The sequence below is a fragment of the Oreochromis niloticus genome, linkage group LG23, assembly GCF_001858045.2.
Source record: "Oreochromis niloticus isolate F11D_XX linkage group LG23, O_niloticus_UMD_NMBU, whole genome shotgun sequence".
NCBI lineage: Eukaryota > Metazoa > Chordata > Actinopteri > Cichliformes > Cichlidae > Oreochromis > Oreochromis niloticus.
This window is the reverse complement of record NC_031986.2, coordinates 44,890,490-44,915,367: the sequence shown is the minus strand read 5'-3', so window position 1 is coordinate 44,915,367 and position 24,878 is coordinate 44,890,490. Positions and strand designations below refer to the sequence as shown.

Sequence of the window (24,878 nt, the reverse complement as noted above, 5' to 3'; positions counted from 1 at the left end):
AAAACTTTGTTCGCAAGATTCAGATAATTATTTAATAAAAGCTAGATATTTTAAATGAGAATAAGTAAGAAAAGTATTTCTTTGTGCCCCCCTTTCCCTGTTAATGCCCTGCCTGGCACCCTGGCATAACTTTGCTAGACCCGCCCCTGCACAGTTACCAGCTGTCAGCTACTTAGAAAAGGATCCTGGTGTTATTTGTCTCTCAGAAACAGCTCATAACTTCCCTTCAACTCATTCATGTGACCTAAAAGGTAAACCTGTTTCTCCATCACCTGTTCAGCTCTGATGATTCAGTAAGGACATCTCCTGGTTTCATCTTCATGTTTCCTCTCACCACATATCCAAACTGACATCATGACCAGCAGCTTTTACAGCTGTGGCTCCAGCAAACATCAGCTAATACTAGAAATTAATATTAAATAAATTCTAACAGCTGATCAAGCTTAAAGGTGCTGCTGTTGTTTAGCGCGACATCCGCTGGTTTCCTCTTTCTGGCAAAGTGGGCGATAAACAAACAAGACAGAAAAGCCGATCAGCTGATCATTGATCAGTCTCATGATTGAAGTAGCAACAGGAGAGGGAGGGGGAGAGAATGAGAGAAGAAGAGGCAGCTGTGCAGTGTAAACACAGAATAACTCCAGCTTTGTGTCTTTTCCATTCTAGCTTAAGTTCGGGACAAACTGCGTCTCTTCTCAGCTCAATACAAAACCTGTAATATTGTCTCTGAATGAGGGACCATTCCCTTTTTTAAGGAGCTGTTGGCAACTCTACTAACTAACCTTATGAATAAAGTTCACTATCAGTAACATCACAGCACCCACCCAGCTGTATATAAACTCCGTCATGCTAGCTAGTACGCAGTACGAGTTATTGTAACTGACTGTAAAAAGTCAGCACAACGAAAATAAACTCCACCTAAACTTGGTTTATATCTGACCCGGATAGACTGCAGGTCATAACTTCTTACCTGAAGTTCAGTTCACCTGACACTCGGACCAGCGGCTGCTTCGGGTCTCTCCTCCTCCTGCCTACCCTTCCCTCATCCACCTGCTAGCCGCCGTGGAAGCTCCGCCATGCTCGATGGCCAGTCCAGCTATGTTAAACTGTTAATCTTTCGCCGAAAAACTGTTTTCTGTGGTGCTGTCTTTCGTGCTTGGCTCTCCTACCTTTGCTAACATGATGCTAATAGCGCAGAAGCCGATGCTGCATTCACTTACACTCGGATATCTGAGCTTCACTGTGAAAACATAATCGTACATTTGATATTTCATTGGATTTTATTGTTTTGGCTTCGGGGTGGCACCTGGGGTGGCCAGTCTGGTTGGGGGGGTGGCCTGTGCCCCCCCAGGCCACCCCGCTGGACACGCCACAGCACCCACCTGTCACACCTCCTCATGCCTCTATCGTATGTGTTCTCCACAAAGACACAGTGCCAAGAATACACAACTTAAAAATATAACCCACAATACTTTATTGCCATTTATGTCAGTGGACAAAGGTTTACAATATAATATGAATGACTCTAAGTTTTACAGACTGCCGTTTGGTGTCATAAATCTTTGGTTTTCAGAGATGATGTCACAGGATGTCCCGCGATGGCCGCTTTATTACGTGATCCTCATCTTGTAGATGCTGTGTGACTGGATGATTGTCATATCAGCTTTCAGTTAAACTGTGGGATCAACAGGTGTGACGAATGCTGCTTTCGTTAAGCACACGATACCTCGACGATGATGACGATATTCAAGTCTGACGCTGAAGCTGAGATACAGTAAGCACAGGCAACACGGTGCCCTTTCAAAAAATAAAACATAGTGGCAAGTTTTAAAAAAACAACAAAAATTACAAAATGAGAATAAAGATACAAAGTATACAAAGGTTCCCAGGTTAGAACATGGTTATGTGTTATAAACGTCGTCTTCGATGAAATACCTCAAGTGTTCAAAGAGAAGGATTAGCATTTAGCACCACAGGTCCGAGCATGGTTGGCATGTTGGCCTCGATCGTTGTACACACAGTGTAAGCTTCCCTACTTGTTGTGATAAAAGATAGCTCCTGATTATCTCAAAGACTGATCTGACTGCCTGAACACGTCAGTCAGGGATGACCAAGCACATGCTCGCTTTTGGTTTGGATTCAAAACAGCCAACAACACTTAAAAGCTTTCAATCTGTGACTATTTGGCCTGGCAGCTGTGACATTTTAAAAAAAAAATCTACATTTCACTTAAAAATATACAATTAAATCTTCAAGAAGCAAGTTTAATAATAATAATAATATTGGTTTATCAGCACTGAGACAAAAGACGGAGACAACAGCAATAAAACCTGGTAAAAAAAAAAAAAAAAAGAAAGAAAAAAAGACTGCGCTTCTTCTACAGCGTTGGGTATCATGTAGCACCTTTTTTCCCCTCAGGAGGAAAAAAATCATGACAAAGGACGTATGACCTGAAGCATATTCTTGTTTTTGTGAGGTTTTGCGTTCTAATGTGCAAGCCCTTACTCTGTAAAGCACTGCTGTTAGTTACAGTTTAACATGTCATGTACCTTTGAGGCTGCTACTGCATTCACGTGTATGTCCCTTCAGCTGTTTTCACACATGAATTCTGGGAAGTGTCGGGAGAATGGGGTTGGTACGACATCCCACGCGGCAGGAGATGGTTCTGGCTTCTGGAGATACTCCGTTTGCTTTGGACGGTGCCGTCTGTGTAGAGCGTGCAAGAAGGCGGGCGCGCGACGCCCGTTTGGTGAATTCAACAGATGCTCTCGAGTTCGAGTGAAATGGACATCTGTGTCCTCGGGGCTGCAGTGAATGTCTAAGGCTCAGTCCTCAGACACCGAGCTCACGGTAAAGCCAAAGAAGGCAGATAAAGTCAGCTTATTGTCATTAAATGTGTGACTGTAGTAAAGAAGCTACAAGGCTCCGACAGCCAACACTGGTAGGAAGACTGTTGATTACATGAAGGCTCACAGGTCCTGAATCAGTGAAGTCAAAATCACTGAAAGCTTAAATACCTGATCGTGACCTGATCTATCTTCTTTAAAGTCTCCGAGCTACTCGCTGCTGTATTCCCTGCTCACGATGGATGCTGAGGGACATTAGCACCCTCTTTTGTTTTAAAGTTAGCATCACAGCATGGTGTTGAGAAGTACTGAGGTAACCAAACGTGACAACACGCACACGCAAACACGCAGGACCAACATCAGTCACACGAGAGGAGAACTTGCTGTTTTCTGAAAAAGACTCGTTGGCATCCGGATATCAAACAGAGAGCGAATCAACCTGAAATGCTGTGTATACGATGCAGTCCTTTGTGTTTCTGAACAGCAAAAATACATTAAATGACTTACTAGGATATGTAAGGGGCCCAAGATGACAGAGAAGTGAGCTTGTTCTTAGACCATGGTGGCACCCTTATCTTGAACCTTAAACTCTATTTTTCTCGATGCTACTAAACACAATGACATCTGTAGATGCTGCCTGTGATTTAAATACTCGTCTAAAGACAGTTCTCAGCACTTCACTTCTAATTAAAGCTTTGTTGTTTTGTCTCATCTACAAAAGTGCTTCATGGACTCGTGAGCTTCCTGTCTGCTCTTGTTTGGGTGGAGGTGGGCGTGGTCCAAGCACAAAGACACCTCTCTGCGTCGCCTCCGCTGGTTCTCTGGGTGGAGAACGAGCGCTGGGTCGGGTAGGAGTGGAGGGGAAAACAAAAAGAACAAAAACACAAAACAAGAACACAGAATAATTTGAACATTAACAAAGTGGTGGTAGAGCTGACTCAGTCTTTCGTAGCCCTCGATTTCCCCCTGTTGGTGTGGTGGTCCTGTAGGGGGACTCTGTGTAGGAGTTACTGGATAAAAGGTTAAAAGGCTTTAGAGATCAGTCCAGAGCAGGGTGGCACTCTGAGCTCAGTGCAGGTGGATGTGGAGCTTGATGCGCAGGGCGTCACCTATTTCCCCTTGTAGGTAGTCAATGTCATGCTGCTTTTCTAGTTGGTGCAGTTTTCGGGGCCCAAACAGCCGAAGGCTGGCAATCTCCAACCGGTAAGATCCAGGTGGAGGCGGCTTCTTGCCGAGTCGGAGCACGCTCTTTCCGTCGCGGCGTTCCAGCAGGCGGAAATGTTCATCGGCGTTGCCGTGGGTTATGACATAACGGACGTGGTGCTCCAGGGGCTGCAGGGCGGGCAGAAGCTCGAGTAGAGGCTCCTTGTTGAGCAAGGAGGCCAGAGAGATGTTAACAGGGATAGAGGCCTGCGTGTCCACACTGGCCATGCTGACTGCTGGTTCCTGCGGGGGGAACGAGGATACAGAGGATGGCTGTCAATTCTCATAATCTAAAAAAGTTCAACCTGAAACCAGAAGGAGCTAACGAATATACCTGACTGAGCTCATTTTCATCAGCATCGCGCTTGTGTCGTCCATTCTTTCCTCCTCCGTTGATCTTACATTCGTAGCAGGCCTCGGGAGACAGGCTGTCTTCATCCTCACCCTCTACGTACTGGCCCGGGAAACCTGAGCCGGTTATGCAGTGACTGGGTGGAGACGAGCATATCAGCCAAGTTCAGCGTGTGCACAGAGAAAATTCATTTCACAATCAGCATCACGAAAAATGTTTTGGTGCAATGTGACCCCTCACCCCTGTCCTGCTCTGTAGAAACCTCCAGGACAGCCACACAGGTAGCCTCCATCAGTATTGGAGCAGCCATAGATGCAGGGGTTTGTGGACGTGGTGCACTCATTCACATCTTGGCAGCCACCGACACCCTGATCAAAGTCAAAGCCAGAGGGACACACACACTTGTAGCTACCCAGCGTGTTGTAGCAGGAGGCCGAGCCGCAAACCGACGCTCCCTGACACTCGTTCTCATCTGCAGTGAAAGACGAGAGGAAGTTTTTAACTTCTTATACACTCGCTGACCACCTTAGATATACCAGCTGAACTGCTAGTTAATACAGATATCTCACCAGCTAGTTACATGGTAGCAACCTGAAGCATTTAGGCATGTAAACATGTACAAAAGTCCAATCTGGGGGAAAAGGGTGTATGTTTGTTGGAGGCAGACAGGCTGGTGTTTCAGAAACTACTAGGATTCCTAGGGTTGACAGAGAGCTGTCAGAAGACACTGAATCTGTGTCATGAAGACTTAAAGCAGGTCCAACCGGGTATTGACAAGATATGCCTAATAAAGTGGCTGGTAAGTGTGTATTAAAACATTTCTATTGTTTATCAATGAATGAACAGTAAAGGATGCAGAAAACATTGAAATGTTACAATCTGTGTTACACTAAAAGCCCGTACAGACACTAATAGAAAAAAAGGAAATGTATTTATCTGTGGCAGCAGATGGCCCCGCCCCTCCCTGAGCCTGGTCCTGCCTGACATTTCTTCCTGTTAAAAGGGAGTTTTTCCTTCCCACTGTCCCCGAGCGCTGGTTCATAGGGGGTCACTTGATTGTTGGGGTGTCTCTGTATTATTGTAGGGTCTACCTTATAATATAAAGTACGTGAGGCGACTGTTGTTGTGATTTGGCGCTGTATAAATAAAGTTGAATTGAATAGTTTGATTATGACAACACTTATTACAAAATACATAAAGATATGTGACAATTCGTCCATACTTTATAGCACACAGAGCTCTCAAACATCCAGATATTTCTGTATTATCTATATCTCATTTTTTGCTCCAGCTTGTCTTATTATTATAAATATGAATCTATAGTTTCATTATAAAACTAGAAAATGTCTCGCTTACCTACTAGAATCACTAGCTCCTCTATTCTGGTCTCTGTACTGCTTGCTGCCCTGAACAAGAACCTCACAGACTCTGTGTTAAGGTACTCACCCACACACTGGTTCCACTGGTAGTGCTGGACGTAGCCCTGAGGGCAGCCGCAGCGGTAACCTCCCAGCATGTTCTGGCAGCCATGCTGACAGCGGTGGTTGCTGCTACATTCATCCACATCTGAAAAACATGAAAACTTCTCACTTAGTGACAAAAATCAGTGGAAGAACAATTTTGGACCCCGCTCTGCAGCCTGATCACAAACATGTCAGCAGAAACACTCGTTTCTCGTTGACCTCTAACTGTAAAGGATATCACGCCTGCTTACCTTCACACTCAAAGCCCGTTGTGTCCAAGGAGAAACCTTTGGAGCATTCACAGTTGAAGCTCCCAGGCGTGTTGACACAAGAGGCCCGGGAACCACACACGCTGTTCTGAGCGGTGCACTCGTTGTTGTCTGGCAAAATTTGAGAAACCGATTAAAAAAGTGTTTCTGCACCCACGAACTGTAAAAACATCTCATATTTAACCAGTTTCAGGTCGATCTGGTTTTCTTTTTCTTTTGCACTCACCAATGCAGGCAGTCTGGTGCTGAGAGAAGCCAGCGGGGCACTTACAGGTGAAGCCCCCAATGGTGTTAACACAGAGGAACTGGCAGTTGTGCTGCTTGGTCGCGCACTCGTCCAGATCTTCAGAGAGCAGAGAGGAATGAAATCACAGCTGTTGGAAAAGCTTTTTCCATAATCTAAGAATCTGCAGCCCAATTTGAAATCAGGAAACATTTGGAGAACCAGTGAAACATTAAATTACAACTCTGCTAAACCAGATCTGAGTTTTCATACATTTCATCATTTGATACATTATTGATGTGTTTGTTTAGGTTTGAACTATTTCCTGTCAGTGAGCTGATACAGTCACAAATACATCTTAAATATAATTTAAATATTTAGTCAGGAACATTTCGGGGTTATTAAATTGTAATCAGTTGTTTACAAATTGAATAACTATCTGTGTTTATTGTCAATGATGCAGTACTGTGATTGCTCACCAGGGGGGCACAGCTCACACTTTCACAGAACACAGAAGCCTCAAAACCATAAAACTAATACTTATGTTTGTTACATTGAATTATTATCTTCGACTTTGTAGTTCAATAAATAGAACGTAGCGCAGACAGCAGCCGGCTATAAACAGGACCAATAGAAAGCAGCTTGTGATTTGGACACAGCTAAAGAGAGATGCAGTGGGCTTTCATACCTTTGCAGGTCTTCCCATCAGGCTGCAGGCTGTATCCTCTGGGGCAGGAGCACAGGTAGCTGCCTTCTGTGTTTTTACACAGGAAGTTACAGGGCTTCGGGGACAGGGCGCACTCGTCCATATCTGAAAAAGTAAGACCACAGTGAGAACACAGAGGCATTCTTTATCAATATTCAGGAAAGGCAGAGAGCAGACGTACCGACACAGGAGGTTGCTGTGAAGTCGGCTTTGTATCCCACGTTACAGTGACAGCGGAAGGATCCGATGGTGTTGATGCACTGACCGTTACGACACAGATCCGGCATCACCTGGCACTCGTTGATGTCTGGAAGAGATGAGAGATTATAGAAGCCACACCGAGAAACACAACATTCAGCCTCATGCTCTGCTGTGTCAGCGCGCTTTGTTTTACAGGTTAGAATCGTAGAGCCAGTTACATTAAACATTATTAAATGCAGAAAAACAGAAGTAAAATCTCTTCTCATTACTGAGCATCTCACCTCTGCCATCAGTGGTGTAGCCAGGACCGAGTGGGCACATCTTCTTGTACTGTAAGGTGCCAGGCAGCGGGCAAAGCTCACACTGTGACCCCCAGCCCCGACCTGCGTTGCAGCAGCACTCAGACTTGGTCACGCTGTTCCTGTTGGTTGATGACTGCTGGCACATGGTCTGCAGGACCTCTGTGAAACAGAAGCCCTTTCTGTTGTCTGGAGGGAAAGAAGGACCGAGCAGAGCAGAAGCAGTACTTTAGTTACGGCCCCGTTCACCCGAACGCTGCGTGCTTAGCAGGCTCTTATACTGCGGCGATCTCACCGATACACTCGGTTCCAGTGGAGCTCGGCTCAAAGCCGTCGTTGCACTCGCAGCGGTAGCTTCCCACTGTGTTGACACAGCGGCCGTTCTTGCAGATGCCGGGCTTGGTGCGGCACTCGTTCAGGTCTGCGGGGGTACAGAGAAAAGACGAGTGAAGAGGACAATGCTGTATGTGCGAGAACTCCATCTCTCCCCGTGTTAGTCACTGTCACTCACCCATACATCCCTCTCCGTCAGGTCGGCGCTGCATGCCAGGCGGGCAGATGCACATGAAGGTGCCGATGAGGTTCTTGCAGGTCATGCCTTTGGAGTCGCAGTCGTCCAGTCCCTCTGAGCACTCGTCCTGGTCTGCTCAGAGGAATGAGAGATGGTTCATCCAAGGTCAAAGCTAAAGCACTAAAAAACCTGTTACACTGTTTAGAAAATACACGAAACAAGATTCTGTACATCACACATGAACATGAAGACACAGGAAGGTGAGCTGTCTACAAAATAAAAGCAGCAGTTTTAATAACGAATCCACGGTGGCAGGCTCACCTCTGCACATGCGCTGGTCGTCTCGCAGCACGTAGCCAGCGGGACACATGCACTCGTAGGAGCCAAATGTGTTCACACAGCGGAAGGCGCAGAGCAGGGGGTTCTGGGAGCACTCGTTGATGTCTGAAGGAGAGAGTTGATTGGAGACGTTATTTTATTAACTGCCCTCTGATAAGTCAGTTTGACTCGTGCTACTGAATGACTGACCTTCACAGGTCATCATGGGTCCTGGTTCAAAACCCTCCTCGCACGAACACTCGAATCCTCCCACCACATTGGTGCAGGTTCCATTTCCACAGGGGTTTCCTATTGAGCACTCATCAGTGTCTGCAGAGGCCAGAGAGCAGACAGATGAGGCAATTAAAACTAATCAAAAATTTATGGCGCACTGTAGATTTTAAAAGCATTCATTAGCAGGTCCCAAAATAAATCAAGGCCGAAAAATGACCCGGTATTGATTTTGGTGATTAATAATGTTGATGCAGCCGAAAAAATCCAAGAGGTCACAGTTCCTAAAAAGAAGTGCTTTTTATTAACTACGACCAGTGTTTGCCTACAAAACTGGAGATATTCCTGATGATAAACTGTTAAATGCTTAAAAGTCAGTAAAACAAATGTATTACATTACACTGTTACAGAAATGGCAAAAAAATGTGAATTAAATGCAAACTCTGCACATCTCACCGATGCAGTTAACGCCAGTGTAATCCAGGTTGTATCCAAAGGGGCATTCGCAGCGGAAAGACCCGTCTGTGTTGATGCAGATGCCGTTCTGGCAGATGCCCGGGTTATCCAGACACTCGTTCAAATCTACAGAGAAGGACAGAGAGTTAACCCATCGAAGCCTCTCGCCACTCTTCTTCAAATGAAAACGCTTCGCTCGGTGTTGCAGCGCTCACCTTCGCGAGCATCGCCCGGTCCAGGCAGGGCTCCGTGGCCGTAGGGACACAGAGTGTTAAAGGCAGCTGGAGACACATCATAAAAGTCAGTTTTAATATTTGATGCATGCGACTGCGTGTGTTCGAACAGCTTAATGACTTTGTTTCACAAACCATCGGTTTCGCGTGGGCACAGCTCGCAGGGCAGTCCCCAGCCCTCTCCGGGCATCTTGCTGCAACAGCACTTGGCCTTGGTGGTGTTGAAGGCTTTGGGGACCGAGCACTTGCCTGCCTCGAATTTGGTGAAGCAGAAGCTCTCTCTGGTATCTGGCAAAACAGAAATAAAGAGTCAGCTTTGTTTTCAAAGATCTCCTCCAAGTGCCTCGATTGTACTCGACAGCTTCTCTCACCGTAGCAGCGTCGTTTGTTGTCAGAGAGCACGAAGCCCGGCTGGCACGAGCACTGGAAGCTGCCCGGGGTGTTGGTGCAGGTCCCAAACTGGCAGAGGCTGAGATCCACACACTCATCGATATCTTGGAGGTGAGCATAAAAGAGCGTGCGTGCATGAGCAGGCGGCCTGACTGTCTTTGACTCCCTGATGTTTAAGTGGAGGCGTTCATCAGGACTCTTTGTGTGTCTTACCGATACACTGGTCATTTTGCACCTCGTAGCCAGGAGGACAGATGCATCTGAAGGATCCGTCCAGATTCTGACAGGTTCCCGGAGAGCAGGTGCCAGGCAGACTCACACACTCATTGATATCTGTGAAAACCGTACACAGATGTGTGTCAAACATGCTGCGAGGGATTTTTACCACAGCTTTTCCAAACATACAGCAGCAGTATTAGTATTTCAGACGTTATTTTACAACAATGACCAGGGTCAAAATGATTAGCCTCTCTGATGCTAACAGGCCTTTTAGCTGGATAACAGCGTGCAGCTGTTTGTCTCACACTCGTCTCCTGAGCGATCAGAGCCGCTCTTCTTTGGAGAATCTCTCAAGCTCTTCCACATTTGATGATCCTCAGACGTGGACCTTGGTCTTCAGTTCATCCCACAGACTTTGTTACGTCACACCTTTGTTCAGACCACTCGTTGTTCTTCACTTTGGTCTTCTGGAAGTCGTTCTTCACCAGGAGCGACGGATGCTTTGGATCCTCGTCTGGTTGTAAGACAAAACCCGACTGGCACACTGAGGCTTCCCTGCAGCATAACACTCCCATCCCAACTCAGACATCGTCTCTGTGGTTTGTCTCAACGGACCAAAGGACCTAATCTTTCCTCAGGTTGTCCTCAGCACACTTCAGTCCAGCTTGAAGGTGTCGCTTCTGTAAAAGTCAACTTTTCTTCAGTCTCGCAGTCCATTCCTGTGCAGGTGGTAGTTAGTGTCTCGTAGTTGCTGTGGAGTCTTTAGACACGTCTCTCACTAGTTTTCTTTCCAGAGTCTTTAAAATCTTTTGCTTCTTCATCTTCCAGGCTCGTTCTGGCTCTCTTTGAATTTCTTGACGATACTTTTCTTGACACTTGGAAACCCTGTGAGAACTTTTTAGATCCATCTCCTGCTTTGTGAGCATCACCAAGTCTAAACTGATTTCTTACAGCGTGATGCTTTCTCGAGTGACAGCTCAGCATTTCTGTCCTGATCTGCACACGTACCTCGACCTGGTTTCCTACTCTTGAGGATTTGACCGGTGACTCACCAACACAGTTCTTCCCATCAGGCGTGTTCTCATAGCCTTCGTGGCACAGACACTGGAAGGAGCCCAGCCCGTTGATACACTGTCCATTCCTGCAAACTTGGCCCTGGAGAGCGCTGCACTCGTCTATATCTGTGAGGTAAACGGTGGAAAGATTAGGATTCGTCCGAATTTCTTCATTTGGAAAGAATAAACCTATTTTCTCTTCCTAACATCCAGACTCTGTGACAAAGCTGCCTTCAGGAAAAGGTTCAAAGACATAATGTTTAATACAGTTTGACAAATTTCCCCATGAAGCCAAAGAACAGTAAGAACACAGAGCGAACATCTAAATCTTACTTCACGTCAGTCCAAATGTCACAGCGCAGCAAAGGGCAGCCTGTTTTTATTGAATTGTAAGGGCGTAACTTTTAATAATATGACAACTACAGCTTTGTCAAGAAGACGTTGACCTTTCACAGAAAGCTCAAACTGCCGTTGACCTTTGCGGAGGAGAACAGCAATGATTCGTACCCATGCAGTCGTTGTTGTGAGTGAGCTCAAAGCCGGGGAAGCAGAGACAGTTGTAGGATCCCACGGTGTTTTTACAGGTACCGTTACCGCACGGCTGCCGTTCACACTCATCCACGTCTGAAACACACAAACAAGAACAACATCAAATAAAGTGTACTGACCCAAATGTACACATTTGTGTTTGTATTGTAACACCTGTACTGATTTCCCTAATCTTCCCTCTGACGTTGGCCCTCTGTACAACACTAATGAAAAAGACTCAAAGTACCAACCGAAAGTCTGAATGAAATGTTTTTGTACAATAGTTGTTGTTTCCTACTCTTTAGTTCTTCTCTACTTTCTTTACCATGTCCCACAGTCTGTGTGGGATATAAAGTGTGCGCGCTGTGTTTTTCTCACCCATGCACATAGTTTGGTCAGCAGTGGCCTTAAAGCCGTTGTGGCAGATGCAGCGATAACTGCCCTGCGTGTCGATACACTCGCCGTGGCTGCACACGTTGGGGATCTCCTGGCACTCGTTACGGTCTGTGGACACGGGACAACAGAAAATTAGCAAAACGCAGCACACCACTAACATGTTTAGTTATGATCATCATGGCGAGTCTTAAATACCCAAAGATAGCTTCCCAAAGTCTAAACTGACATCTTTAAATACATTTTTTTATATATATGTAGAAAAGCTGAATAAACTGAAACCCGTTTCGTGTTCTCCGTGGACTCCTTACACGATCACACAGTGTGGACTCACCCAAACAGGCCCCGCTGGGAGACAGTTTGAAGCCTTGCGAGCACTCGCAGCGGTAGCTGCCGGGAATGTTGATGCAGTTGGCGTTTCGCTGGCACAGGTTGTCCCCGCTGTTACACTCATCGATATCTACGCCAGAGGAAGGAGGAGAGAAACAGTGGGCATCAATCACAGGCTCTGTAACTGTCTGGTCAGAGCACGCCGTCAGCTCGCGGACAGCAGGAAACACAACAGCGCCATTTTGGCTCTGATACAGTACAGACAGCTGCTGACTGGCTGACTGATGGCTCTGGCAGGTACTTCCACTTAGAGCCACTGTGCTTTTTACAAGGAGACAACTCTTGTTGGTAAAGGCAGCAATGACTATATTGCTAGAAGTGATTGTAAAAGCAGCTATGTGGATACTGTAATTCGAGTGTGACACATACTGTATGGATGTGTGCACAGCAAAGTTATTAAGTCAGAGTCTTCCTCTGGGAGGATTACAAAGGACATTTCAGACCAATACAAATGTCACTGAAAGCCTGAGTGCTACCTTCACAGATCAGTAGTATGTTGTTGTAGCTGAAGCCCATCGGACATTCACAGCGGAAGCTCCCAATCTGGTTGATGCACACTCCATGGGCGCAGATGCCAGGAATCTCCCTGCACTCGTCAATATCTGCAGAAAATCACCACCGGGGTCTATTTACAGCACGAGGCACAGCAGTAAACATGCACGATTAGCAGGTGGGGGCTCTTGATGTTGTAACACTTACCAATTGGTTTGCCAGTATGGATGTCAATAATGAAGCCAGGAGCCTGGTTACCACACAGCAGCTGGTATTCAGCTGGAGAAAAAGAAATCAGTTGAGAATCAGCGATGGAAAACACGCTTTAGCTCGTGTTTCGAGGACTTTGTTGGAACTCACTGGTAGCAGGAGTTGGACAGGCTTCACATGGCTTGTTCCAAGCTTTTCCCACGTTGTAGGCACAGCAGCACATCTTCTTGGTCATGTTGAAGGACAGCTCGTTTTCACAAGTGTCGTTGAAGTTGCGGTAGCACACACTCTTCCTCATGTCTGCCACACGAGAAGGAAAGTAGTCATTAGGAAAGGTTTGACACAATGCTGTTCGACTGTTGGACATGTCTTTAAATAAGAAACAGCGAGGACTGATCTGCACCACCCACCCATGCAGTTGTTTCCTCCATTGACCTGCATGTACTCAGGTGGACACACACAAGTGTAGTTGCCCAGAGTGTTGTAGCAGGTGCCGGGCCCGCAGATCCCAGTGTGAGTCGTGCACTCATCGATATCTGCAAATAAAGACAGAAAGCATGAGCAGCGTGTTAAAGACCTCCTATTGGGTGATATTTACCAGCTCTGGACTCAACGACAGCTTTATCAACCATCGCTGTCACGCTTATTTCAGATTGGATCTGAAATGTTATTATCGTTACAATTTTACTTTGTTACTTTTTATCCATATTTGAATCCACAAATAATATCAGCTACTAGCAACAGCACTGGCTAATAAAATGTTCTATTTCATGTACTTATCTACACTGTTAGCTACTTCAAAATGTGTCCTCATATTTCACCACTACTTGTAATATTAATAATAAATGATGTATTAATTACATATTTTGTAATGGGGGTAAAAGTGAAAACAGCTGTATTTAACCAGAGGTGGGTAGAATAGCCAAACATTGTACTCTAGTAATAGTAGCACTACCTCAACATAGTTTTACTCAAGTAAAAGTACAAAGTAGCCTCCAAGAAATTACTCAAGTAAGAGTAAAAAAGTATTTAATAAAAAAGGCTACTTGAGTACTGAGTGACTGATCACAACATCTGATTTAATGTTTAAAAATGAGATAAAAATATGAAGTTTAGTGCAAATGTTGGTATTTTAAAGACTGAAAAGCAAAAACAAAAGAATAAATCTAAGCAGAAGAAAGAGGTTTCCAAATCATTATTAAACTAATATTTAGAGAAGGTAATAGAAATATAATAAAATAAAGATAAGTTAGAACAGAGTAAAGAACTTCCAGTGATGCTGTGACTTCATCTCCGACAGGCTGAGCAGACAGAGTAACATTAACAAACTGCAGGTTTGTGTCGCCTGCATTTTTGGTTCAAACGTGTTTATTATTTGATTAGGAGTAGCGATACCTCATGATAATATTACTCGAGTAAAATTAAAAAGTAAATGTAGTAAAACTCCTAAAGTAATTTTTTCCAAAAAGTTACTCAGTAAATGTAATTAGTTACTACCGACCTCTGTATTTAACATATATTGTACAGGTACAGTGGTGAGAATCATATTAAGGACGTGAAGAGAAACAGAAACCACACTGACGGGAACATGTGTGGTTGTTACAGGATTACTGGGTATCCTTACTGTGTAACTCAACTGGCTGTAATTGTTTGTGTGTTTGAATGTTGTTGTTTTTGTGTGTGTGCATTTAGGCAGCAAATGAATAAATATACAAACATAAATACATTAAAAACATCTTGACTTTACTGTTTATCAGGTGAAAAAGAAATGAAGTGACTCAATAAATAAAAACAATACAGTCGTACAACTGAAAGAATTGTGATAAGAGGAGGACGGCTGTCAGACATCCTCAGCAGGCGAAGAAGAAGAAGCAGCAGGACAGGAGGGACTGGGACACGCTCAGTCCATCTACATCACATGACCCAGGCCCAGGGGACGGGGACCGACTGCATGCCATGTTTACCTGTTTATGCGTATGTGTTTATATCACATGTGATTAATGCTAATATTTAAAAATAACTGCTAAGGTTTCTCCTCACACCTGTTCATTTATTTTAAGTTCTTAAACTGCAGTTTCTCATTGGTTGAGTTTTGTTTTCGGGGCTGCTGAGCTTATCTGTGCATGTTTCCTTGGTTACAGCAGACGTAGACCCTGGAGTAACTCTGACAGGAAGTGTCTCTATAACAGGATTGTCAGTGTAACTTTGATTTCAGCTCTTACCTTCACAGATGCGAGTCTCTTCATTGAGGTAGTACCCTGGTGGACACTCACACTGGAAGCTGCCAAATGTGTTGACACAGTTTCCACCCTGGCAGAGGCCTGGAAGCTCCTGGCACTCGTCAATATCTGGAAAAGAATTCACTTTGTTACATCCATCAGTGACACCAACGTGTTGTCTTTAAACACAGGAGAGAAAACAACGTTTTACCCTCCAGGATGACAGTGATGGGGTTGGGTCTGAAACCCTCTCCTCCCGGACACAGAGTCTTATAGTCGGCTGCAGACGGGACAGAGACACACATGCAGGTTTGCATTTGGAAATAAACACTGTAAATAAATGAAGTGAGTGGGTCTGTGCATACTGGAGTTGAGCAGGGGGCACAGTTCACAGGGGTTTCCCCAGGCGACCCCCTCTGAGCAACAGCAGGAAGCTCGGGTCACACCCACTCCGATCTCTGCGCTGCAGGAGATTCCTCCATCGCCGCGGGCGAGGACATCCAGGAAGCAGTTCCCAACACGGGTGTCTGAAAAAGACACAGAACGGCAGCGAGTCCAAGAATGAAATGAGCAACATTTTGGGCGGCTCACAAATATATCAAACACATTAATTCATTATGCTGCGTGACCCATCCTGGTACAGAACAGACAACATCTGCATTTCTCAGTGTGACTCACCCACACAGCCCACTCCTGTGGGGTTTAGCTCAAAGTCAGGTGGACAGTTGCACAGGTAGCTTCCTGGTGTGTTCACGCAGAGTCCATTGATGCAGTTAACAGGGTCCGCACACTCGTTGATGTCTGCATTGACGTACGGTCAGAAAACTTGTTCATATAAATGCTTCAGTAAATGGAAAGTGCAGATGAAAGAAACGATGAGCAAAGCTTTAAAGCAGATTCATGAGCTGAGACAGAAGCACTAACCAGTGCAGTTTCCTCCACTGCGGTCCAGTTCGTAGCCATCATCACACACACAGCGGAACATCCCTGGAAGGTTCTGACACGTTCCAAACACGCAGATGTTCTGGAAGTTACACTCATCGATGTCTGTGGGGAGGAGAGAAGGACAGTTTGTGTTTTTGTCTTTTTGACACCACCTGTTTGGAAGAAACAGTGACGCGCAGCACCTTGGCAGGCCTTGCTGTCTTCTGTAGGAGTGAAGCCCATCTCACACTCGCAGCGATAGCCTCCCGGGGCGTTCAGACACTGGCCGTTCTCACACAGGTTCACATTGTCTGCACACTCGTCCATGTCTGAGAGGGACATATTAAAAACTTACAGTGTGCTGGACACACAGTCGCTGGCTTTAATCGGGACAGCTCCGACAGTCTTACCGGAGCATGAAAAGCCATCTCCGTTGAAGCCCTCTTTGCAGGTGCACCTGTAGGATCCCGGCGTGTTGACGCAGTCTGCGTTGGGATTGCAGTTGTGGTCCTCTGCAGCACATTCATCTTCATCTGCAGGAGAGAAAAGTGGAAAGCTTAGCATATTCTTGATTTAACGAGGAAATTTTATTCCTTTTATGCTCTGTCGAACCCGATGCTGCAACATAAACTACCCCGAGTGCATCCCACAGCCGAGTAATACCCACTCACCCACGCATTTGATGCCATCTCCCACCCAGCCGTCTCGGCAGCGGCATTTGAAGCTTCCGGGAAGGTTGACGCAGGCGGCGTGCATGTCACAGTTATGGGATCCGATTTCACACTCGTCAACATCTGGAAATATTCACATTAAGCAACAATTGCAAATCAAGTCAAAGAAGAAGCAGGCAGCACTAATAATGTTAGTGTTGGTTTTCTCAGGTGAAATTCTCCTTTTTTTAAGGAAAGGACAGCTCTGACCAGGTCTTCACATACTCTTTCTAAGCCTTAGATCGGGAACTATTGTATGCATGAACGAGCTGTGTCATCTCAGAGAGTCCCGACAGAGGCGCCGACCTCTCAGCTCGGCCTCTGATGTACCTGTGCAGCCCGTCGATCCCTTTTTGACAAAGTATCCCATCTGACAGTGGCAGATGAAGGAGCCTTTGGTGTTCTCACAGTCACCATGGAGACAGATGTTTGGGTTCAGATCGCACTCGTTCACATCTGAGATGGACAGATGAAGATTATACATGAATGTTCTCACCGTGGAGATTACAGTGACACAAAATGAGAGTGACAGTGGAAGTCCCACAGATGCTGGGCAGCCACAGACAGCTCATCTATATTTATAAACACGACAGAGACTGAATGAATAAATTAAGGCGGCAGATGAAAAAGACACAAAATCACAAAAGAGGGAAATGGATTTACAGATCAAGATGAAGACACTCAAATTATAGGCCTACCGATACAGGTCCTCATATCCATGGAGGCCATGAATCCATCGAAACACAAGCAGCGATAGTCTCCAGGAATGTTGCTGCACTGGCCTCCGTCGCAGATGTCAGGAGTCTCCTCACACTCGTCGATATCTGACAGCACAGGCAGACGATTCAGTTTGCTACACGCAGCGACGCAGTAACATTTCTCCTTCATGCTGTCTTTTTACCTGCACAGGTCCTGAGGTCAGGCATAAGTGCGTATCCCTCACTGCAGCTGCACTCGTAGCTGCCCTCTGAGTTGGTACAGTGGGTCTCACAGCCTCCGTTCATTATGGTGCACTCATCAATATCTGCAATGAGAGGTCACAGCTATGAATGAAAACACACAGCCCATCTGTGTGTCTGTGTTATTCGGGCGTTTGGGTTTCTAAGTGATTAAAGTTCATCTTCTGCATAGTTTCATCGTTTCTGTTCTAGTTTTATTTTGTGCTTTTCAGTTCTGTTATCTTCTGATTGGTTCCTCTAGTTCTAGTTTTCTTCTTTCCTTTTGGCATTCCCATTCTCCTCCCGCAGTCCTTCCTTCGTGGAAGTCTTGTGTATTTCTTGTCCTCCTGTTCAGTTGTGTCTCTCTTCCTGTTTTATTTTGCTAAGTGTTTCGTGAGCTGAGTGTCGCTTCCTGTCATGTTTGGTTTGTTGTCTGCAGCTGTGTTCCCTACATGTTCCCTCATTACTCTTTGTATAAACTGTGTCAGTCTCCCTTTGCGCTCCCAGTCGCGTTTCTGTCCTGCAGGATAATCATTAAAGCTTGTCTCGGTTATTTCTGTCTGCTGCATCCACTCCGCAAATGACTGGACCCAAATTATTACACAGCCTTAAACGGTCTGGTTCTTATGTGGCACTTTTCTACTCTAGCTGAAGACTCGCAGCACTTTATACAACTTCTTCTTCTTCTTCGGTATACAGACTGGAGGATCAGCCGGGGAACGAACCCCAACCTCCTGATCAGTAGATGACCTCCTCTACCTCCTGAGCTCCCATCATCTTTGCTGTTGCAGGAGTCTTTCTTCTTCCAGGAGTCGAGCCTCGCTTTCACACACTCTCTAGTATGACTTTAGCTCTACTCACCAACGCAACCCTGTCGGTCCGGTGTGGCCTGGTAACCGGTGTCACAGGAGCACTGGTAAGTTCCCATCATGTTGACGCACTGGCCATTCTTGCACAAGTTGTCACTCAGCTGACACTCATTCACATCTGAACCAACAACAAAGTGCAGAGACTTTAAAATGATACAAAACTATTTTTTGTTAATTATTAAAGACCTCTCCGTCTCTCCGTCATGGCACTGGCAGTGTGATGTATGCCGCACCTTCGCAGGCCGATCCATCCATGCTGAGCGCGTGTCCAGGGGGACAATCACACTCGTAGCTCCCTTCTGTGTTCAGGCAGGTTCCTCCTTGACACAGCAATGGGTTTCTCTCACACTCATCAATGTCTGTGTGGCAATAAAAGTCAGCAGGATACAGAGGAAGTCAAAGGGAAATGTAAAAGCAGAGCCAAATATCGACTGGACTGACGTCACATTCAGTGTGGCGTCTCAAAACTCTCTGAGTGTGTTTCATACGTACCCATGCAGTTCTTCATCATCATGAAGCCGCTCTCATAGCCCTCAAAGCATTCACACTCAAAGCTGCCGGGTGTGTTGACACATGTACCGTGACCGCACAGGTCAGGAGAGATTCGGCACTCATCGATATCTGAAACACAAACACAAAACAAGTGCTCGCTGTGCGCTCGTTACAGGAGACGTGCCACTTAGCTGCGGTCTGCGCCCATCGTTCACACCTGTGCAGTTCCTCTCGTCGGAGGTGAGAGCGAATCCGTTGTTGCACCGACATCTGAAGCTGCCGATGGTATTCCTGCAGGTTCCGTAGGTGCACAGACCACGGAAAACCTTACACTCGTTCACATCTGAAAACAAACACAGATAACGTGAAGCGAAAGAACGTATGAAAGGTGAGCACATTCAGTAAGTGCAGAATGACCTTTGTAGAAGGGCCTGCCCGTCAGGATGTCTCCTCTGTTGGCAAAGCCATGTGCTCGGGGACAGATGGCTCTGTACTCAGGTGAGCCTGGTTTGGGACACTCCTCACAGTCAACACCCCAGGCAGCACCCACTGAACAGCAGCACATGTCCAGACGGTATCTCCCAGGCACCGGCTCGCCACACTCATCCTCATGCCACTTCAGGTAGCACTGCTCACTGCGCATGTCTAGAAAAATTGAAAATGAAAGTCATTTCTCCCAGAACTTTGGAAAAAAGGATAACATCATCGGCTGATGTCCTCTTACCCACACAGGTGCGCCCAGAGCTGTCCAAGGTGAGACCTTCGGCGCACTCGCAGCGGAACGAGCCCTGGGTGTTCACACAGCGGCCATTTTTGCATACTCCAGGGAACACCTCGCACTCGTTAATGTCTGCATGGTGGCAGAGTTTCAGAATCATTATTGCAAGGCCAAAAAAATGCGCACATTTGGAAGAAATCTGCAGGCACACGTTACAGGGACTAATTATTCCACAAAGGTCAGTTCTCAGTTAGACATCAGATGTTCTCACCTTCACAGACGAGGCCCTTCATACGAGCAAATCCTCGGGAACAAGCAGTATCTGAGAACCACGAGAACTCAAGATGTCATATAAAAGTATTTCTATGAAGCAGTAGTTTGGCTTATATTTGATGTAATTAACACCATCTATGAATCTACGGACCGATCTCGCAGGGTTCACACGGGCTGCCCCACGCAGCTCCCAGCGTGGAGCAACACTCAGACTTCAGCGTGGCTCCGTTGATGTTGACTTCACAGCGGTTGTCCTGAATCGTAAGCCAGCAAGTACTCTTCATGCTATCTGTAGAGCCAAAGAACAACAGAGAAGGCGTGAGTAAAGGATCCCGGTGAGAGTTACGGCTGTAACAGCGACAGCTTTGCTCTAAGAGCACACGGTGTCACGGTCTTTGAGTTTATTGAGGTTTTGTGGTTCATTATTTCAGATTTAGAGACAGATTCATATTCTAGTTTCAGTTAGGCTTCAGTTTAGTATTTTGTAGCACATCTGACTTTGTTATTCCAGGTTCCTGGTTGCTGTTCCGTTTGGTGTCCAGCCTGTTCCCGGTCCCAGTCTGTCGTGTCCTCGTGTCTGGGTCTACTGGGCTACTGACTGTCCTATGTTGGTAACAGTTTTAATAAATGTGAGCACCATGAGTGGAAGACACCCTACGATGAGCTGAAAGATTAACTTCACCCTCACGGTTTCCCGTCACCACCCCCTCCCCTCCCTTTCATTCTCTGTTTTTGTGTCCCATCCCAGTATTATTATTGACCCCCCGTATGGCCACCCTTATGAAAAAAGTCTGGAGGCGGCCCTGCTCGTGTCTCAGTTGTTTCCTGTTTTATTTTGATAGTCTCCTGCCTCGTGTGCTTTCCTTGTCTCAAAATGAGGGAACAGATCACAGCTGTGTTCCCACACGTGGCCGTTCCCTCATTTCCCTCTGTGTGTACATGTCTGCGTCTCCCTCTGTCTGTGTGAGTCTGTCGTCGTGTTTGCCTCTAAAGTTCTTTAGTTTGGATTTCCAGTTACGTTCATGTGTGGTGTTGTTTTGTTGTGAGGCCTCTGCAGCAAAGCTGCTCTGAGTTTTACTCTGAGTCTGTCGAGCCGTTTGTGCCTTTTCCTTCCTGCCTCACAGCTGAACCTGACACAAGGTCAGTAAACATAAAACCACCAAAAACTACTTTTCATCCTCCATCCTCCACGGGGCGGGCTCTCAACATAGGAAGCAGAAATGAACTCAGCCAGAGGAACCAGAGACAAACACAACCGGCTCATGTACTATGCATGAGTATTCATTCAATGACTCATTTACCCTTCCAGCTGTAGCATGTAGCTTCTTCAGAGCGATTTCCAAAAACGAATAAAACCTCTTAAAAAAGTCTGGCACAGCATTTTAAATCTGTGGCAGATTTCTCTGAGGTAAAGCAGAGAATCAAGGCCACGCAAGCAAGTATTTATCTAAAAGCTTTGCGTGTTGCTTTGTCTGTGAGATCATCTGAGGATGATAATCCTCCTGGATCGCTCCTGAAAACCTGAAACCTCAGTGTTTGTTTACAAGAGTGGAGAGCGGACGTGGACTAAAATCACTCGAAGGAAAAGACTCTTGCAAGAAATGATTTGTGTAATCGTCTCACACAAGCTGTGTCTCGGACCCCGCAGTGCTTCCTTAATTTGCACTGACCATTGAGGAGGAGGAGTATCTTACCCACACAGATGGTGTTGGTGGAGTCCAGCTTGCTGCCGTGGGTGCACTCGCAGTGGAAGGACCCAGCCACGTTACGACACGCGCCATTGATGCACGGGCTGGACTCACACTCGTTGATATCTGAAACACAGGCGAGCGCACACCTGAGGTCAGAGCTGATTCCAATTCATCATCATTGTTTGACACACACACAACAGACTGTTATCAGGTGTGTGTGTGTGTGTGCTCACCTTCACAGGTCTCTGATTCAGGCTTGAAAACAAAGCCTTTAGGACAGAAGCATGTGTAGGAGCCAGGAGTGTTTCTGCACTGGCCGTTGTCACAGAGCAGACGGTTCACCAGACACTCGTTGATGTCTGCCAGAGAGAGGAAACAGAGTCACTGAGTCACAACAGGAATAATGCAAAGAAACTTGTATTTAGAAGTATAAACATGCAAACCATCAGAACCTTGTAATGTTCACCCTCTGACATGTACCAGCTGAGCTAACGTTAGCTGCTCTAGCTTTGTAGACCTGTCAGTATCGTAGAGAACTGAACATTTGCAACTGCAGCAGCTTATATGAGTCAAAAACATTCATGTTTGTGCTGTTTTTTGACATTTTCATGTATCTAACTACTGAAACTACAAATGTAGAAACTATGTGGTCAAAAAACGATGCAATCCTCTTGGCTCACACCGAAAGCACAGCTAACTCTGAAAAGCACAGTCATGAACCGCTTCAGAGCGACTCACCAACACAGTTCTTGCCGCTGGTGTCAGACTCGTAGCCAGCGTTGCAGATGCAACGGTAGCTTCCCCTGAGGTTCTCACAAATGCCGTTCTGGCAGATATCCGGGTCCAAGGCGCACTCATTAATATCTGGGAAAGATTATATTTTATTCAGAAGATGTTGAAGATTTTTTTAGCGACACTGTGGTTACTTTCAAACTTCCTGCTCACCCCTGCCATCAGCTGTGATGCCAATACCACTGCTGCACACGGCCTGGAACTCAGCTGGGCAGAAATAAAGGATGTGATGAAAATTAGATTTGTGTGAGCTGAATGTTTGGCTTAGGGTAAAGTTATCATTTTCAGACCATAACTGTTAATCAAGTGTAAGATGAACCAAGGACGGTACCTGAGTTTCTGGCGGGACAGGGTTGGCAAGGCTCCCCAAAGCCATGTTCTGGATTGGCACAGCAGCACTCCGACTTGGTCACTGCACCTGGGAACGGGCGTGAGCACGTGCCCATCTTGATAGCACCGTAGCAGGTAGTCCGCATGTGTGTGTCCACACACACTCGACCATCCACATCGACAGCCAGGCCTGGTGGGCACTCGCAGCGGAAGGAGCCCTCAGAGTTGATGCAGCGGCCGTTCATGCAAATGCCAGGTGTCTGACACTCATCGATATCTGACAGAGACGGTGTGCATGCATCACATCGAGTCACGCTCAGTTTATCACACAAGACTATAAAAACCAGAATTACAACGGGTTTCCTCCAGAAATCACCGGATTTTTCTTAGTGATTCATTATTTGCATCACAGCTACTTCAGATGTTCTTTCAGTGCATCTAAAGTTATTTTGTTTTTATTTAGTTTTATTCAAAATTATTATACAGCGATGAAAAAGAATAAAATATGTTGGTTTTGTTTGATGTTTGGGACTATAGTTAAAAATCTTGTTGAATTCTGGTGGCGATAAAGTGGTAATAAACTCTCAGAGTCTGCAGGTACATAAAGACAGAATGAGGTCACTCAGAGTTTAGATGATCTCGTTTAGCCGTGTGTGTTTTGGACGTGCGAGCGCTCTCTGTATTATGGTATGATCGTCATGGGAATGGCGGCTCCTCTTGAATGTTGAAGACAAAATCTCTCGACAGAGATTCAGAAATTCATCAATCTTTCTTTTTCTGGGCTCTGCATAAAAGCATTTTGGGGGAAGCCTCAAATACTCTGACTACTGAAGCAAAACTTCAAACGGTCAACGGGGAATCTGCAGAATTTCAAACAACACCAAATCCGTCATCGCTGTTTCGAAGCAGAACGTCTTTGGCTGACTTTTAGTCTGCGTTTGTACTTAATAAATCGGCATACCGGTGCAGTAGCGCCCGTTGGGTGCAAGTGCAAAGCCAGGCTTGCAGATGCACTTAAAGCTGCCGTCCTCGTTGATGCACATGCCGTTCAGACACATGTTGGTGGTGGCACATTCATCGTGATCTAGAGTGGACCAAGAGGAAACGTTCAGAGAGCTGCTGGCTTATGTGAGCTTCAGCCTTCTCTGGTTTTGCTCCTTACCAATGCAGTTCTTTCCATCAGGGGTGAGCTCAAAGCCAGCATTACAGATGCACTGAAAGCTTCCTTCAGTGTTGACGCAGCGGCCATTACGACACATCACTCCATTCACAATACACTCATCGATATCTTAAAAAAGAGAAGAAAGACGGCTCCTTAAATGGTCTCCGAAACTAAAAAAGTTCTTAGAATGAAAGGAAAACACAGATTTTATGATATGACATTGTTTTCGCAGACATACCAATGCAGGCCTGTTTTGTGGGGGTTCCCTGGTACCCCTCGTGGCACTTGCAGTGGTATGATCCATCTGTGTTGACGCAGTCTCCATTGACACATGGATTACTCACACATTCATCCACATCTGGAGCAGAAAAATAAGAGCACATAAAAGGTCAGAATAAATGGATTTAACTCTCAAACACGAACACCACGCTTCACATTTCAGACCCACGTTTGAATCAAGTTCCTTAGACTGGCAGAAGATGGCAGTGCAGTGCATGCAGTTAACTGTGGCGCTGCATGTACCCTCCACAATATGCAGTGTTTCTTACCAATGCACTCCCCACGAACATCCTGTTTGTAGCCCATGTTGCACTCGCAGCGGTAGCTTGTAGGTGTTGGGATGCACCGTCCGTTCAGACACAGGTTGGTAAAGTGTTTGCACACGTCCACCGTTTCATTCACAGTAACAGTGCCTGAGAAGACAAAACAGGCCCGTAAAGCAGACAGCACAAACACAAAGTCTGTCTGGGTTAGTCTCCCACAGAGCTTCATCTAA

At 46.0% G+C, this 24,878-nt stretch overlaps 1 protein-coding gene across 3 annotated transcripts in view; it reads right to left on the bottom strand.

The window, feature by feature from the left end:
• Positions 1–1,447: 1,447 nt before the first annotated feature.
• The window catches only part of fbn2b (fibrillin 2b), a 62,401-nt gene continuing 38,970 nt past the window's right edge, over positions 1,448–24,878 (bottom strand). For 2 of the 3 annotated variants that reach the window (XM_019351879.2, XM_025903033.1), the window contains exons 11-64: positions 24,652–24,795; positions 24,342–24,461; positions 24,104–24,229; positions 23,903–24,025; positions 22,943–23,218; positions 22,765–22,818; positions 22,558–22,683; positions 22,053–22,178; positions 21,823–21,942; positions 20,280–20,417; positions 20,127–20,177; positions 19,862–19,987; positions 19,555–19,782; positions 19,355–19,480; positions 19,138–19,266; positions 18,879–19,004; positions 18,638–18,763; positions 17,740–17,862; positions 17,537–17,662; positions 17,169–17,294; positions 16,800–16,922; positions 16,539–16,661; positions 16,332–16,457; positions 16,129–16,251; positions 15,883–16,005; positions 15,570–15,731; positions 15,416–15,484; positions 15,208–15,333; positions 13,396–13,521; positions 13,136–13,285; positions 12,983–13,054; positions 12,760–12,885; positions 12,228–12,353; positions 11,879–12,004; positions 11,480–11,596; positions 10,970–11,098; positions 9,912–10,031; positions 9,680–9,802; positions 9,444–9,596; positions 9,291–9,356; positions 9,076–9,201; positions 8,599–8,718; positions 8,392–8,514; positions 8,071–8,202; positions 7,855–7,980; positions 7,542–7,748; positions 7,241–7,366; positions 7,042–7,164; positions 6,357–6,473; positions 6,113–6,241; positions 5,845–5,964; positions 4,639–4,870; positions 4,381–4,534; positions 3,912–4,289 (exon numbers count right to left, since the gene is read on the bottom strand). In XM_019351879.2, coding sequence (XP_019207424.1) covers positions 3,912–4,289; positions 4,381–4,534; positions 4,639–4,870; positions 5,845–5,964; positions 6,113–6,241; positions 6,357–6,473; positions 7,042–7,164; positions 7,241–7,366; positions 7,542–7,748; positions 7,855–7,980; positions 8,071–8,202; positions 8,392–8,514; positions 8,599–8,718; positions 9,076–9,201; positions 9,291–9,356; positions 9,444–9,596; positions 9,680–9,802; positions 9,912–10,031; positions 10,970–11,098; positions 11,480–11,596; positions 11,879–12,004; positions 12,228–12,353; positions 12,760–12,885; positions 12,983–13,054; positions 13,136–13,285; positions 13,396–13,521; positions 15,208–15,333; positions 15,416–15,484; positions 15,570–15,731; positions 15,883–16,005; positions 16,129–16,251; positions 16,332–16,457; positions 16,539–16,661; positions 16,800–16,922; positions 17,169–17,294; positions 17,537–17,662; positions 17,740–17,862; positions 18,638–18,763; positions 18,879–19,004; positions 19,138–19,266; positions 19,355–19,480; positions 19,555–19,782; positions 19,862–19,987; positions 20,127–20,177; positions 20,280–20,417; positions 21,823–21,942; positions 22,053–22,178; positions 22,558–22,683; positions 22,765–22,818; positions 22,943–23,218; positions 23,903–24,025; positions 24,104–24,229; positions 24,342–24,461; positions 24,652–24,795 — 7,262 coding nt within the window. Of the gene's footprint in view, positions 4,290–4,380; positions 4,535–4,638; positions 4,871–5,844; positions 5,965–6,112; positions 6,242–6,356; positions 6,474–7,041; positions 7,165–7,240; positions 7,367–7,541; positions 7,749–7,854; positions 7,981–8,070; positions 8,203–8,391; positions 8,515–8,598; positions 8,719–9,075; positions 9,202–9,290; positions 9,357–9,443; positions 9,597–9,679; positions 9,803–9,911; positions 10,032–10,969; positions 11,099–11,479; positions 11,597–11,878; positions 12,005–12,227; positions 12,354–12,759; positions 12,886–12,982; positions 13,055–13,135; positions 13,286–13,395; positions 13,522–15,207; positions 15,334–15,415; positions 15,485–15,569; positions 15,732–15,882; positions 16,006–16,128; positions 16,252–16,331; positions 16,458–16,538; positions 16,662–16,799; positions 16,923–17,168; positions 17,295–17,536; positions 17,663–17,739; positions 17,863–18,637; positions 18,764–18,878; positions 19,005–19,137; positions 19,267–19,354; positions 19,481–19,554; positions 19,783–19,861; positions 19,988–20,126; positions 20,178–20,279; positions 20,418–21,822; positions 21,943–22,052; positions 22,179–22,557; positions 22,684–22,764; positions 22,819–22,942; positions 23,219–23,902; positions 24,026–24,103; positions 24,230–24,341; positions 24,462–24,651; positions 24,796–24,878 lie in introns of all 3 variants that reach the window. The other variant, XM_025903032.1, reaches the window with a different exon arrangement.